A 16,547-nucleotide genomic window follows, 5' to 3' on the forward strand; every position below is an offset into this window, starting at 1 on the left:
ATGTATTTCCAGTGCTACTTCAAATTTGCTCAAGTACGTAGCACTATTTGACATTCTGCAAATAAACTTCTAACCATTGCTGCTTTGAGAAGATGAGCTAAATGCCTGCCAAGGCTAATTTTGAATACTTTCTGTCTAGCTGAACATCGTCAGGAATACTACTCAGGAACTGATCTATCCAATCTATTTGTCTCTGGTCAAGTAAATTCATGGCTGACTCGGTTTCCCTATCTGTAAAATGGGAGGGGAGGAATTATTTCATATGTGTGATGTGAGGAATAACTAACACTTGTAATGCACCTTGTATTAAAAAGCAGTTTATAAATACTAAAAAGCACTCTTATTGTGGCAACTTCAAACTATATCTGTATAACTAGTCATGGATGAGTTTTGAGTGAAGGAGACCAATGGTCCTTCACAATAACTTTGAGTTGCAAGCAGAAAAACAAAATTTCCATTTTTTGTACCCTTCACTTCGAGTCTCCAAGGGTAAGATTTGTGAAGAGACTGAGCCACTGCAACACTGAATATCATGGCACCTGACTTTTAGGAGCCTAGAAAAATCATAGGAACAACATTATGATCCACAAAGCAGAGTTAGGCATCCATGCTCCCTATACAAGGAATGAGGGAGAAATAGGCACTTAAGAATGTGATCCACAAAAGGTAACAGACTGGGGGGTTAGATAAACATCTAAGCTAGTCAATAGGAGATGCCGACCAGAGGGGTGTGATGCCCTCCCCTCTTTGCAGAGTTGGGCTGGTCTGCAGGGAAGCATCTATTGCTGCTAGTGATCCCTAAACAGGAACCAGTGGCCTGAAATCAAGCAGTTTAGGTGCCTAAGGGGTTTCTTGCAGGAATGAGCTTAGCACCTGCATTGCTCCCCACAAAATGGCCAGGGGCAGGGGGTCAGAAAGACTCTGTAGCCTAATGGTTAGGGCACCCACCTTGTAAGTGGGAGACCCAGGGTCCAGTTCCCTTCAGTCTTCTATTATTTATCCACTGCTTCAACATGAGTGACTGAGGGAGCCCCCACCTGAGAATAACCCATAGCTCAGTGGTTAGAACACACTCCTGAGTGGTGAGAAACTGCTGTTCAACCCCACTCTGATGGGGCAGGGTGGGGTAGGGGAAGGAACCTAGGTCTTCTACATCCCAGGTAAGTGCTCTAAACACTGGGTGGCAGCACCAGTTCCCCCACCACCTCCTCTTCCAGATGGATTTTGAATAAGACCCTATTCAGTAAGCATGCTCAGCAGCCACCTACTGCATCAGGCCCAGCATGCAACAGAGGCAAGTGAGCACCTGTCCTCCCCTGGTTTGTGAATTGCTCTAGATCAGAGGTCCCCAAACTGTGGGGCACACACCCCAAGGGGGGCATGGCAAAAAGTTTGGGGACCGCTGCTCTAGATTTTAGGTGGGAGATGGGCATCTGGATGCCTGGAGGGAGGCAGCACTGTGCATGCCTCAGGATCTAAAACTTGCACCCAGGGAACTTTTACAGAGGAAAGTGAGGTGACAAATGAGTTTAGGTGGCAGCCAAGCAGAAATCTCATGGATCACAAAGGTGCCATGCACAAGAACTTAGGCACCTACCTTTAGAGTTTAGGCACCTAAATTGCTTCGTGGATTGCACCTTTAGGGGCTCAGTCCTGCAATGTGTTAAGCATCTCACAGAATCAAGCCTTTAAAGCTCACTCCTGGAAGATATGGCATGCCCTCCATTCCCAATGGGAGCACTGCACAAGTCACAGGATTGGGCCCTAAATCCCTTAAACTTGCAGCAATAACAGATTAGTGTGTAAAGTTCTAAGGGAGACCAAATAGCCAATGACGTTCAGAAATGTTTTCTTCTGTATGTCTTTTTTTGGCAACAGGGAATGAAATGCCACAGTAACTCAGATACTGTGGTGCAGTAAATGTTTTTAATGTTATCTACTTCACAGTCTTTCCCATGATACTAAAAATCATGTTTTTAAAAATGGGCAGGAAATGGCATTCAAAAAATTTCCACCACAATCACCAATAACTCTAGCAAAACAAATTATGTGTCCCCAGGGATTTAAAGAAGAATACAACCTAAGACTCGAGAGAATCACAAAAAGAAGTGTATTTTGTGTTAAAGTATATGCATCCAGTAGCAACCTCCTCCCAATCCATGACAATCATCCAATCAAACATGCCACCTTAAACAGTTAAAGGAACATCCCCTTTAAGAAATAAATGAAACTTTATTTAGCTTTTTTCCTAATCATTTATAACTTTCCATAATAGATTTCACTTCTTTCTTGTATTGTTCTCAGATACCAGAAATCGAGCAGTACATTACACTTTGCTCAACCCCCTAGCACAGGGATCGGCAACCTTTGGCACACAGCCTGCCAGGGTAAGCCCCCTGGCGGGCCGGGCCGGTTTGTTTACCTGCCACATCCACAGGTTCGGACGATCGCGGCTCCCACTTGCCGTGGTTCGCCACTCCAGGCCAATGGGGGAGGCGGGAAGTGGTGCGGGCTGAGGGACATGCTGGTCGCTGCTTCCCGCCACCTTACCTGGTGGGCTGCGCGCCAAAGGTTGCCGATCCCTGCCCTAGCATCTAAAGTCTGCTATACCAGGAGGGAAAACCTATCAACAGACAGGTCTGCAACTGGTGTGTATGCCAAATATAACTAGTACATTTCTAATTCAGAACACTTGGCAGCCTAACTTCTGTGTAAAAATTCTAAATAGTGTTTCTTACCAGTACAAGCAATTACTGAATTAAACCCTCTCTATGGAATACCTTAATGAGACTACTGCCACATTCAAATCTGAATTTTGATTTTGAAGTCATGAGACTCTCACATGCAGTCATATGCTCCTTATTGCTTTGAACTTTAGGTGTTATTTATGTTGTGCATATAGCAATCACATCATTTGGGGACTCCTGTTAAGGGGAAATATCTGTCTGCACTCTAGAGATACTTGTTCCAAGGATCCAAAAGGGAATTAGAGGGCGCCCTAGAGATAAAAAATTACAAATAATGGGCTGCAAGTTCCATTTACTGATAACGGTAAGAGAAACACTATGCTAATTTACTTGCTGAATGCTTTTAGCGGTGGTTTTCAACCTGTGGTCTGTGGACCGGTGGGAGTCTACAAACTATGTCTAAGATTTCCAAAGGGGACTGCACTTCCATTTGAAAATTTTTAGGGGTCTGCAAATGAAAAAAATGTTGAAAACCACTGCTAAAAGTATCACTAAATGAGAGTTGTTACATTAGAGGTAGTCTACAGAAAGTCCACAAGTTCAAGCCTTCTATAATTTTCCATGTAAGAACTATTTACTGCTAATGATTAGGGGTCTACCAAATTTGCGGCCGTGAAAATCGCATCACGGACCATGAAATCTGGTCTCCCCCATGAAATATGGTCTCCTCTGTGAATCTGAAGGCAGAGCAGCAGCTGCTGGCCGGGCACCCAGCTCTGAAGGCAGCGCCACAGCCTGCAGCAGCACAAAAGTAAGGGTGCCAATACCACACCGCCTTTACTTCTCTGCTGCTGCTTGTGGCGGTGCTGCCTTCAGAGCTGGGTGCCCGGCCAGCAGCCACCACTCACCTGTCACCCTGCTTCAGACAGTGCCACCGCCAGCAGCAGCAGAGAAGTAAGGGTGGCAAAAGCACAACCCCCTAATAGGCTTGCAACCCCCTTTTGGGTCAGGGCCCTCAGTTTGAAAAACACTTCGGAGAAATCACATATATTTCATGGGTTGGCACAGAATAAATAGCCATTTTTGCAGATGTGTAACACATCCATGAAATTTGCTATTTATGCCATGACCAACCTGCAAAACGTGTTATTTCTCCGCGATTTAAGTAGACCCCACTAATGAGCTCTGAAACATGACAATACTTAAATATTTTTAAAATGTAAACTGTAGCAGCAGCCCTTAATTTTTCAGTTGCCTTAGTCATTAACATTACCACAGTATTTCCTACACTAAATTTAGGGAATACAATAACATGAGAAAAGTAAGGATGAATAGTTAAATACTCAGATCAGAAAAAGGCAATATTTAGGGTGCCCTAGCAACCTTAACTCTGTTTCATATTTATAGACATTATGATACAGCCTTCAACTACTGGATCACATTATTTCACAGAATTTTTACAAAGAACTTAGATTTACATCCATATCTTTTCCCTTGATACACTTTCATTCTTGTGTACTTATTTTCAGTGTTATAATGACTCACAGTATCTTTACTGACACACCTTTTAATCTTTTCTCGAAGGCATGTATTTAGGTGCCTAACTCCCATAGAAATCAATGGGAACTAGCCATGTACTATGCAATTTCTTCTCAAGCAGCAGCTCGGCCTTTATTGGATATAGTCTGAAAGAGGCAGTTAACTAAGCTAACTTAGTGGCAATCTAGGGCCTAAAATGCCATGCGACATGCCAACAAACATTCACTATTACTCTTTGTAGATATACTTGCACCATTTTACACCACATACAACTGATTATTCCATACTTCTCAAATGACTATAAGGATTTGTCTGACATACATGAAGTATTACTTCAGATGCTACACAGCTTGGTTGTGTCTAAGGTTGTGGAAAACCCTATCCCAAGCAGAGTTTCTAATACCCTGAAAAGAGAGAACAGCTGGAGATTCCATTAATTCCAACAGGGGTCTTGCTGTGGCTGATCAATTTTACAACTCAGACTCAAAAGTAGATAAAAATAGATAGAAAAAAGCTGTTGATAAATTAGATGTGAAACAATATGTGATCATATAAAGTGAAGTACTGAAGTATAATGAAGATACGCCAGGGGTCAGTTAAATTTGTGCATACTGTCTTGGTCACTTTCTGACTTGACTGCTTCACCATGGGATCTTAAAGTTCTCTTAATATAGGTTTTTAAAATATATATAGTCTGAGCTGGGGAAGGGGTTGAAAGGAAAAAAAACCCTCCATAATGTGATCATGTATGGCTTGATAATCCTAGAACAGGGATCGGCAACGTTTGGCACGCGGCCCACCAGGGCCCATCAGTTTGTTTACTTGCCACGTCCGCAGGTTTGGCCGACTGCGGCTCCCACTGGCTGCGGTTCACCTCTCCAAGCCAATGGGGGCTGCGGGAAGTGGCGCAAGCCGAGGGACATGCTGGCCGCTGATTCCTGCCGTGGCAGACCACGTGCCAAAGGTTGCCAATACCTGTCCTAGAATTTCTCATCCCTATACCACATGAGGTCTGCAGTACAAAATCCCTCTGCTGTGCTCCTTAGGAGCTGCGTAGCTCTTATCTGACAAGATACTTAAGGAATGAGGAAGGCCGGTGTTCATTTATTTGTTTTTTGAATACACCTAGGTGAAGTAATCTGGGATGTTTGCTCTAAGAATAAGATTTTTATTATTTAGAACTTATACAGTATTTTTCACTCAAAGCCCTTTTTGATTACTACTTAGACCTCAGCATACCCCTGTGAAGACGGTATTGCAGTCATCATGCTGTAGTTTAACCATTTGTATAAAGTAACCTTTAACATTCTCAAGGTCACATAACAAGAAAATAGCATAGGTGGGAACAGAACCCAGGAATCTGTCACCTAGTCCTCTGCACTAAACCCTAGGCCAAACTGGGGGTGTGAAGCTACTTTGTACTAGCCTGGTATGGACCAGCTATCCATGGGGATCCTGCTGATGCCTGTTAACTGTTTGTTAATATGCTTTGATCTAGTCCCTTTTCAAATAGGACTAGATCAAAGTTCATTAATGAACTCTTAATGCATGTCAGCAGGGTTCACATGGACAGATGGTTTATGGCAGGCTAGTGCAGGGAAGATTCACACCCCCGCTTGCCAGGAAAACATACAAGAATTTCGTCTCCCTTTTCATACAAACAGTACTTGTTTTCTCTGCTGAGTACCAACGTGGGTTCCAACCTATGCTCACTGTACCAGTGATTATAATGTGAACATTTGTTCACTGAGAACTCGACTGAGGCCAAAAACTTCTTTCATATCTCCCGCAACAGACATTAAGTCGTCTTCACTACTGACTTGGCCTAGACTCAAACCAGTTGCCTACAGGTGAAAGGTTCACTCTCTCACGATAAATCCCTGAGCCATCCTGATGTCCCTTCCCCGACACCTCCATCTAAATTATTTTCAGTGACTAAGCCGACTGTACTAAATATTAACTCATCCATGTTGGACAGTAACAGTATCTGTGATAAGTTAATAGTACCATCAATTTCACATTTTTACATTGCTCCATAATACAAATAAATACAAATGTAAAAGGTTTCTGAGGCAAATATAAACCTTGACTTAGAAGTCAAAAGGGACCAGATTCTCACCCCTATGTAAAGAAGGAACACTTCCCATGGAAATCTGTACATTACCCCACAGCAAGTTATTGGGAAAGTGGTGTTTACATCCCTGTAGGAAAGGCTACAGGGCCCTTGCTAAGCTCTCCCTCCAGGGAGCCCTGGGAGGCCAGAGTAGTTTATGTTGGTCCTGAGCCCCACACATCAGCTCCAGCCTGTGGCAGCTCCACCTGGGCATCTTGTAGTATGGTTAATGAGCTGTACTGAGCATATATACAACATTTGATGGGGAAAGAGGGGGAAACAGTAGGCATCCCCACAGCCCTCCCTGAGTCTGACTGCTCCCTTCATGTGGACACAGAATAGTGCAGAGAGACCTCTGCAGGATGCAGTGGTGGGAAGGACATGGCATCGTGAAAGTACCTGAGTTTCTCTTCTATGCAAAAGTGTGTAGATCTATACATGGAGGACCTCTTTATGTGCAGATCAGAGGGGTTGTGATCTGCCCATAGAAACAAGCTTAACTGTAAGTGAAGGATCTTTCCAATTTTCAAAAAGCACTGTTAGATACACAGACCACTGTGCATCACACTTATCTTCAGACTTGTACTCAACTTCTGACTTCTGTGTCTGAAACTAATGGGCCAAGCCCTGCTCTGATTTACACTAGTGTAAATTCCATTGACTTTAAATGACCTTCATTCTTTAACTGAGTGGAGTTATACCTGATTGACACTAGTGTGAGGGCAGAACTTGGTCATTTATACGGTATATGATTACAAAGTAGTGGTTCTCTTGGTTTAACTTTCCTTTAAGCTGGAGATGATCACTTTTCCACCATCGAAGTCTCTTATCTTCAAGAGACTATCTGTGGTATACTAATTACCAAGTGTAAACTGTGAAATTATTTGAATATTTAAAAAATAAATGTAATATTTGCACTTCTATCTTGATGGCTGGCAATGTCCATTTTACTTTGAAAATCTCTGGTTCAAGGGTAACAGACTACAGCAATTCCCAACCTGCCATAATACTGGTTTAATAGCAGAAGATCATCGTGTGAATAAGAAACATTTTAGTATTGAATATGCAAGTTCTCTTTTTAATAGCAAACAGTTCCAAATCAGAATATGTATGGGTTTCCTTTTGGTCAACTCTTATATTAAGTTTCAATGACAGAAAAGTTTTAATGGGACAACACAAGTGAATAAAGATAACAGGGTTTGACCCTCAACTCTATGTTAGATTTCTGTACTGTTGTTGCTATAAATGTCCTTGTTTTCCAACAGGGTGGCCACCATTTATTAGTAGCTAAGAAATTCCAGTTGCAGTTAATGAAAATAATTTTATATCTTACTTGTTGTTAGGTGCTGCTCAGCTCACTGTATCTGACACAGAGTGGTCTCTCTATTGCTTGCAGTCAGAACAGAACAGAATCCTTATCTCCATGCGAGGATATGAACAAGCAACTCAATCAAAGTCATTTCCTTTTCTAGGGTGCACATATAACAAAAACCACTTCCCCACCACCAGCCACAACTTTCCTGTCTTCATATTTGCCACCTGGGACTTCACTTTAGTGAGCCTCAGCTGGATCTATTTTCTGACCACCTACCCCTTCCCAGTCTGCTTCTCTGCTCCTGGGACCTGCCATGAAAACTGGACTGTGCATTTGAATCCTAATGAAATGTCTGTCACCAAACTCTTGGGAGGTCCCCAAAGACCTGGACACATAGCATACCCTGTGACATAGTCTAGAACATTAATCAGATAAAATGTATTGTACTATGCTTTGTGTTCATTGTTATTTGATTCCTAAATTGGGGTGGAATAATTTTGTCATTATGGAAAATTGGCTGCCCGTATCTCTTTCCAGCCAATGGGCATGCCTATGCTAAATGAGATGTTTAAGAAACCTAACAGTATTTTACATTATAATCCAGCCACTTGTTATTCAATCCACAAACTAACAAAATGTTTCACCAAGATATAAAACATATAAGATGTCCCAATCATAGTTACAGGATCTAGCTGTCTGGATTTGCATAGTAACTTTAATTAAATATAATCTTCTTTCATCTTTTTTATGCACATAGTAGAAAGTAATTGGAGGGATAAAAAGCAAAACTTTGGTGCAGAAAGGGGGAAACACAATACCCATGTCTTATTAAAGTGAATTTGTCTGCCATGCTACAATACTCCAGGGTCAAAATTACATGTCACACAAGTACTTCAAAAACAAAATCTGAGGGTTATACAGTGCTATCTTGGCATGTGACTAGGATTTAAGCAAATGCATACAATAGTTGAGAACTCAAATTCAAGCAAGGCACTCCTGTGTCTGGACTAAAGACCATATGGTCAGCAGCTGGACTCTAAGATATATTGATACCCAGTACTTTAAGGAGCTTCAGTAGGAGCAGAAAAATGGTTGGCACAAAAGAGAATCAAGACACCACATACTGTGCACCACTGTTATCTCTGCTGCCCTCTATTCTCCTTCTGCCCACAAATGTAATCTTTCACTCTGTTCATGAGAGTGCTTTCAGAGTTCACTTGTCCAAACAGTCCTAACAAATGTGAGAACTACTTGGGTAACTAAGGATTTGCAGGATTGGGATCTTACTTTGTAAGTAAATATGTAAGACATAGGGGGCAGGGATGGGAAAATTCCTAAGCATACCCATCCTTCAAAACGGTTGATCGATTAAGTTTTGGGTGTAATCATGAAGTTAGTTACACCAGTGTAAATCTGGAATAATTCCACTGAGAAAATTAGCTAACGTGGATTTAATTAAGAAAAAAAATCTGTTCCCTTTTCTGGTTTTCTAACACACAGGTTACAACAGTTAGGGAGTAATTAGTAAATTTTGAATCATATCTGATCACGTTTGTTGCTTTAATAAAAGTTTGAGATACCAGGGGAATTATAAATACTACATGAGACAGTAGGTTGTCATAGTAATTTCAGAATACAAGAGGGTTGGCAAGTTCCACAGAACTTGTGTTCACCTTGCCTTGTCTTTTTTCATAGTATGTGCACTTTTCATAGCTGAACCGGAAGTACCTGTCTTTTTTTAATCTGACTCCGGTCCCATTTGGATATAAGTTCCCCACAGGTTTGTAAATGACTAATGTTGTCACTGTAGTATGTGGAGAATCTGAGGAGAGTTAATGAAAGTTGTGCATCTAATGCCCCACATTCTACGCAGATAGATTTAGTCATAAAACTTCAGTTACATACAAGGAAGAAGAGAGTTAAGATCCTAGTGATCCATGTAACGTGTGGATTGCTTACAAATTAATTATACCTGTAATGCATAAATGAAATGGGCACATTTTTAAAATTTTGATACTCAGTTTTTATTCATGTCATTATGTCCTTTAATCATATTTACTATTGTATGGTATATCTACACTTTGTAAAAATCCTTGTACTGTAAATGTATATACTATATGATCATTAGGGAGCGAAAGCACTTAAGTGGACACTTAGTTGCATCTAATGTCTAAAGAATCATATACAAGTTTTCTTTTAATAAAAATAAGCACTTCTTGGTGAAAAGTTTTTAAAAGTGGGGTGAATGGGGGAATTAAGTGGGTTTTAGTTTTACTAAAATCATTATGCCGCTAAAAATTTTTTTAAAAAAATTCTATTAACTCCAGTGGTTTCCCCCAACCGCGGTCTAGTTTTTAAAAAAATCACTGTCACAAGCACAAATTAAAGGTCAGCCTTAGTTTGCCCTCATCATCGGTATTTCATATCTCAAACGCATTTTAGTGAGACAAATAAATCCCAACCTCAAATAGGCTTAAACCATGACCATTCACATATTTAAATCTATACAAATGAAATCTGTTTAAGCCTTAGGCATGATTATATACTATAAGTATAGTCCTTGAAAGAGGCCCTATCTGTTTACTTGGCAACATTTCATGAATCAAAACATCATTTGATAAAAGCCAAGATAATCTTGAGGCAGAAAGGAAATAAATAGTAATAAGACTATCTACTTTATGACTAACAGAGGCTTCATGGTTTACCCTCATTTTAAAACATTGCTGTATCTTTCTAAGTCTTTTTTCCAAAAAGTAGGTGTTTGACACTCTCTTGCTTACTTGAAATGAGTGATGGTTTTCTTAGGATAAGGAATGCATGCTCAGGTCCTAAGAAAGCACCTGAGACAAACACAAGAGGTATATGCTCCACTTTTCTTCATAACAAAGACTTTTTTTTTTTTGGCTCAATCTTAATCTCATTCCAGTCAATGATGAAACTCCCACTTGATTCAATGGGGGCACGAACAGGCCCTTTACTGTAGCAAAAAGCAAATAATAGTTACGTTAAGGTATGTCCCATGGCACCCCCTGGCAGAGATCCTCCCAGCCTGGGTCGACAGATTAGGACTCACCAGGGCCGGCTTTAGGGAAAATGGCGTCCTGGGTGAACTTGTATTTTGGTTCCCCTGGCCGCATGGGTGCCCTCCATTTCCCTTGGCCCCCATGGATTCCCCAGGCTCCCCACCCCTCTCCTGTGCCCCTAACCCCTGCATTCTGTCCGCTTCGTCCCAACCCCTGCACTCCCCTCCTGCGTCTCCTAATCCCTGCACTCCCCTTCTGTGCCCACATGGGGAAATTGACCTGGATGCACGGAGCAGCTGGCATTGCTGCTCACTCCCCCCCTCCAACGCTGCCCCTCCGTGCGCCCCTAGGGGGCTGTGAGTGGAGGAGCAACGTCAGGGCTCCCTGCATCCAGGTCACTTTCCCCACCTGGGCTGTGACCTGGATGCACGGAGCGCTTGGTGTTGCTCCTCACTTCCCCACTTACAGCCCCCTAGGGGGCACAGAGGAACATTGGGGAGGCAAACAGTATCTGTGCGTCATCACTGTCCCCCCATGTTCCTCCGTCGGGAGGAAGCAGGGAGAAATCTGGGTATCCCCCCCTCCCCCACGCCGCACTCCCCTGCCAGCCAAGAGCAGTTTCTGACACTACATTGGCAGCGCGCATTCTGCGCTGCTGCACAGCGCCCCCCTGACCATGGCACCCTGGGCGGTTGCCTGGGTGGCCCACCCCTAATGCCGGCCTTGGGGCTCGCAGGACTTGCGCTACCACGCTAAAAATAGCCTTGTGGACCACATTTTTAAATTCCAGCTTGGGCTGGAGCTTGGCCTCTGAAGCCCACCCCTTTCCCTAGGCTTCAAAGCCCAAGCTCCAGCCTGAGCTGCAATGTCTACACAGCTATTTTTAGCATGGTACCATGAGCCCCACAAGCACGAGTCTGTTAATCTGGGCGAGGAGGGGGCTCGCTGCTGCCCTTAAGCAGCAAATGAAGTGATAACTGAACTGAACTGTACTGGTGGATGCTATAAGCAGCTCAAAGAAAATATTAACAGCTGTATTAATTTGCTACTACACAGATAAATCAAAGCCTTCATTTCCTTTCACTGTGTACTGCACATGTGGTAAAAAGGCTAACTTGCTGCAAAGTTCGTATCTAATACTGATAACTCCAAGTTGTGTAAATTAATCCAAATTTAAATTAGAAGTAAAGTGTTCAGGTGTTTGTACAACAAGTTGACTTCAAAAGTGGCTTGAAGTCAGTTTTGCAACTGCAGGATGATCAATGCGCATCTACAGTCAAAGGATGTATCTGACCAGAACTAAGTCTTATACATCTCCTTGTCTACTGGAACAATGTAAATAAATTAAGACAGAGATAAAAAAAGTGTGGTAATAGTACTGGACCTTTTTTGTCTTGTATATAGCAAGGATGAAGCACAGTATTTGAAAGAGAAGCCACAAGTAAAAATAAAAACACTGAAGGACTCCAGTGAACTGCACTAGAAAAGTTAACATGTATAAGGCCTGATCCTTTTCGGAACAAGCAGTTCCATCCATTTCAGTGGGATTACTCATGAGAGAAAAGACTGTCCATGTGAGTAAGGGTGCCATACTCTGACTCATAGTACCCTAGGGTTACCATATTTTGTGCCTCCTAATGGAGGACACTCCCGGGGGCCCCGGCCCCGGCCCCGCCCCCAGCCCCGCCCCCGCCCCCCGCCCCAACTTCGCCCCCTCCCAAAGTCTCCGCCCCCTCCCCTGCTTCCCGCGAACATTTAATTCGCGGGAAGCCTGAAGCAGGTAAGGGGGGGAGGCGCGGCCCCGGCCGACCACCCCCGGCTCCCGGCTCCCAGTCCCGCGGGCCCGGCTCCCCAACCCCGGCCCGGCTCCCAGCCCCGCGGGCCCGGCCCGGCTCCCCGAGCCCGGCCCGGCTCCCCGAGCCCAGCCCGGCTCCCCGAGCCCGGCCCCCCGAGCCCAGCCCGGCTCCCCGGCCCCGCGGGCCCGAACCGGCCCCGCGCCCCCGGCCCCGCGGGACCGGCCCGGCACTGCGACCCTGGCCCGGCCTGGCCCCCGGCCCGGCACCGCGCGCCCGGCCCGGCTCCCGGCCCGGCACCATGCCCCCGGCCCCGCAACCCCGGCCCCGCACAAAGAGGCCCCGGCCGAGCCTCCCGATTTTCCCGGACATGCCCGGCTTTTGGGGATTTCCCCCCGGACGGGGATTTGAGCCCCCAAAAGCCGGACATGTCCAGGAAAATCCAGATGTATGGTAACCCTATAGTACCCTTGTTTCTGGTAGACCATGAGTGCACAATTTCATATAGCTCTTACATCAGAAATTATGTGAAAATATAGGTACTTACACAGTAAAATGGTAAATAAAACACTTCCATCCACTAGGCCTCTCCAGGAAGTTGTAGACATCTCCCTGCATGCTAGTTTTGGTTAAATAAGGGCCATAGAAGCACTTGGTAGTGTAGGTCCTACGGATTTCACTTCCTGTCATAGGTTGGTTGCTGAGCTGGAATGCTGAATCCTTTGTGTCTTGCTCAGAGTTAGGGGGAATTCCTGATCCATTATTCACCATGGTATCTGGAGCTAGAGCCACTGAAGAATATTGCTTATTGTTTAAGTTCCCTGTCACTTCCAACAATCCTGAAGACTTCCTATGACCATTCAGACGACCTAACTGGGAGCTGGAGCTTTGACCCTGACCACAGAGGTTATACATCGAGTGCCCACCAGTTTCCCCATTAACGCAGGACATTCTGTATTGAAGCACAGGTATTGCTAACCCTGATCAATATTTAAAATAATAAAAGAAGGTATTGTATGTCCTTTCTGTCCTGGGTGTTCTCCAATAACTGATAAGATGTCTTTCTGCCGTTATCCTGGAACTCCTCTGTGACACAACAGTGTGAGCCGCCAGCCTGTCACCTGTTGTCACTCAGAGGCTCTGAAATTAAATCAGAGGAACATATTAGACAATGGAGACACAAGAAGTAACTAGACGGTAAGACTTTTGGAGGGGGTAGAAAATTTAGATTCAATGTCATGACAATTAAACAAAAACAGGTTTAAAAGTTACTAAAATAGCACAACACAAGTACCTTACCTTCCTCTTAGGTGATTCTATCAAATCATTTTAGATTCAGTGAATACAGAAGTGTCCTTTACTGCAGATAGAACTGCTACAGCTGCAAATTTATCAGTGCTTCTGTTTTCTGAGGGTCTATACATTGACTATAAGCACACTGTGGGATAAAGCATAGTATACATCGATTTAAAATATGGAGCTTCATTATTATGTTGCATTCTGAAAGACTTGGCTAGGATGTAGAACAATTTTAAGATTGAGAATGAGCAATTTCAGACATGAGAGACCTGATCCTGCAATTGTAACTCCTGATGTGCTCAGTTAGACTTTTGCCCAAAAAACAACAACAACAACAAAAAGCAGGACTCTGACTTTATTATGCTCCTTTAACTCACAATTTTGGTAGATCTCTGTTGTTGCAGTGTGTTAAATGAAAGATCTAGGGCCTGATTCTGTTTTGCTACAACAGCTTTATATTGGTAGTAATGACATTGACCTAAGTGAAGTCCTGCTTGTGGAATAGTGTGGAAAATTTGGCCAATAAAGCTTACCATGTATTTCATCAGGGCCGGCTCTGGCTTTTTTGCCGCCCTAGGCAAAAAAGCCACCTGCCGCCACCCCCTCAAACACACACGCAGCGCGGCAGGGGAGGGTGCCGAGCCTGGCCACGGGCCCGCAATCCCCGACCGGCCAGAGCACCGGGAGCAGGGCGGAGAGCCCGGCCGGGGCTCTCTGCTCTCCCCGGCGGCCAGAGCACTGGGGGAGGGCAGAGAGCCCCCGGCGGCCAGAGCGCCGGGAGGAGGGCGGAGAGCCCGGCCGGGGCTCTCCCCAGCGGCCAGAGCGCTGGGGGGAGGGTGGCGAGCCCGCTGCGTCTCTCCGCTCTCCCCGACAGGCTGGAGCGCCGGAGAGAGGGCAGCAAGCCCGCCGCGGCTCTCCGCTCTCCCCGACCGGCCGGAGCGCCGGGGGGAGGGTGGTGAGTCCAGCCGGGGCCCTGCTCTCCCCGACCGGCTGGAGCGCCGGGGGGAGGGCGGCGAGCCCGCTGCGGCTCCGCTCTCCCCGACCGGCTGGAGCGCCGGGGGGAGGGCGGCGAGCCCGCTGCGGCTCTGCTCTCCCCGGCGGCCGGAGCGCCGCGGGGAGGGCGGCGAGCCCAGTCGCGGCCCCGCTCTCGGGCCGGAGCGCCCCGCCGCGCCGCCCCCCTCCAGGCGCCGCCCCAAGCACATGCTTGGTGGGCTGGTGCCTGGAGCCGGCCCTGTATTTCATAAGACAGACTTGAATAGCTATAGTCTAATACGTGCTAACATATGTCTACATTTATTTTTATATCAGAATATAACAGTTTTGCAGGTGTTAGAAGTCTGTTTTCTGAAAGGACATTTTTAAAATTGCCTCAGTTCTTACACATGTCCATAAAATATAAATATAACATTATAGGTTTTGCTTACCCTAACAAAAGCAAGGCAATACTGGAATTAATGCTGAAATGATGGTTAGAACTCAAGTCAGGATGCCTATTAGTTGCAGTTGATTTGCTCCTCTGTCAGAGGGGCCTCAAACATACCATATGATCTGCTATTACCTCAGCATAACAGAATAATTTAAAATGGAATTTTAGCCTTAAGCTCCTGCCTTTTGTCAAATTAAATTTATTCGTTTTGTTGCTAAGATCTCAGTGCATGAGTGAATAAATTGTCATTTTAATACTTCTAAGTAGAGCCTCTCTTCCAAAGTATTTCATGAAATGTTTACATGGGGTAGTGGACTTGTTACCAAGTGAACTGTTTTTTTTCTTAATGCATTTTGCAATGAGAAAAATATCCTTTTTAATCACACTGCTGATGGATAAATACTTCTAATCTTCATTTTCTCTAGCCATTTCCCTCAGTGCTAAAAAGCTATCGGGAGCAATTGCAAATTTAAAGCAAGAAGCCTTTCAGTCCACCCAATTCACAAGATGAACCTATGTTAAACAAATATCAGAACTATTCTCACTCAGTCCAATTCATTTTACAGGGCTTAAGGGTAACCAGACAAGTGCTACTAACAAAGGTCTGTTAACCAGCATTTGCAACCAAGGCTACATAAAAAACATTTACTAGCGTGCTTAATTTAAAAAAGGGAGATTCCACACACAGACAGAAATAAAATGAAGAAAAACCTGAAACCATCTGGCAAGCAGCGCATACTCTCTCCTGTTGTACGTCCCTTTTCTCCTCCTCTCTGCTCCTCAGCTACATATGGCAGATTTCATAGGTGCAGAGAGAACTGTTGTCTGACTCTGCCCCCTAGCTTATCAAGCCCCACCCTTACCCATCCAGGGTAACCTCCCTTATATCTCCCTTGTCTGTTTTCCCTTGAAAGTAGGTGTGAGGCAAAAAAGGAATTAGGGACTCCCCGTTCTGATGGTTTTATCATGTCAGAGAGGAGCATTTGTGCTTCTCTGCTGTTATGTCACTAGCAGCAGACGTAAACTATAGTTTAGATGTTCACTTCTCCCCCCGTCCCTACCACAACCACCCATCTTTTCCTACCTGTGTATAACTAATTAAAAGGATTAATAATGGTATTTCCTTCACAATCTTTTGAATTAAATTATGCACTGGTACAAGCTGGCTCTACGCCTTTGCAGCAGTCTCTTATATTCAAGAGTCTAAGCAGGCTGCGTATCTTTTTTCACTGAAGATTTGGTGAAGCCAATAGCAGAGGATCATTATGTGTGTTATATCTAGCCCATGTCAGGATGGACTATCTTTTTCTTTGTTGCCTTTTCCGAACTAACACTATTTTTTCTTATTCCAA

The 16,547-nt window shown here is 44.4% G+C and overlaps 1 protein-coding gene across 1 annotated transcript in view; it reads right to left on the minus strand.

Moving 5' to 3' along the window:
* The window catches only part of LOC101933868 (potassium voltage-gated channel subfamily KQT member 1-like), a 730,845-nt gene extending 714,870 nt beyond the window's left edge, over positions 1-15,975 (minus strand). Inside the window, exons 1-3 of the mRNA XM_065584152.1 lie at positions 15,907-15,975; positions 13,770-13,908; positions 13,018-13,610 (exon numbers count right to left, since the gene is read on the minus strand). Of these exons, the coding sequence (XP_065440224.1) occupies positions 13,018-13,421 (404 nt within the window). The 5' untranslated portion in view covers positions 13,422-13,610; positions 13,770-13,908; positions 15,907-15,975. The remainder of the gene's footprint in view (positions 1-13,017; positions 13,611-13,769; positions 13,909-15,906) is intronic.
* Between the last annotated feature and the right edge of the window lie 572 nt (positions 15,976-16,547).

This window comes from Chrysemys picta, chromosome 1, assembly GCF_011386835.1.
Source record: "Chrysemys picta bellii isolate R12L10 chromosome 1, ASM1138683v2, whole genome shotgun sequence".
In the NCBI taxonomy this organism is placed as follows: domain Eukaryota; kingdom Metazoa; phylum Chordata; order Testudines; family Emydidae; genus Chrysemys; species Chrysemys picta.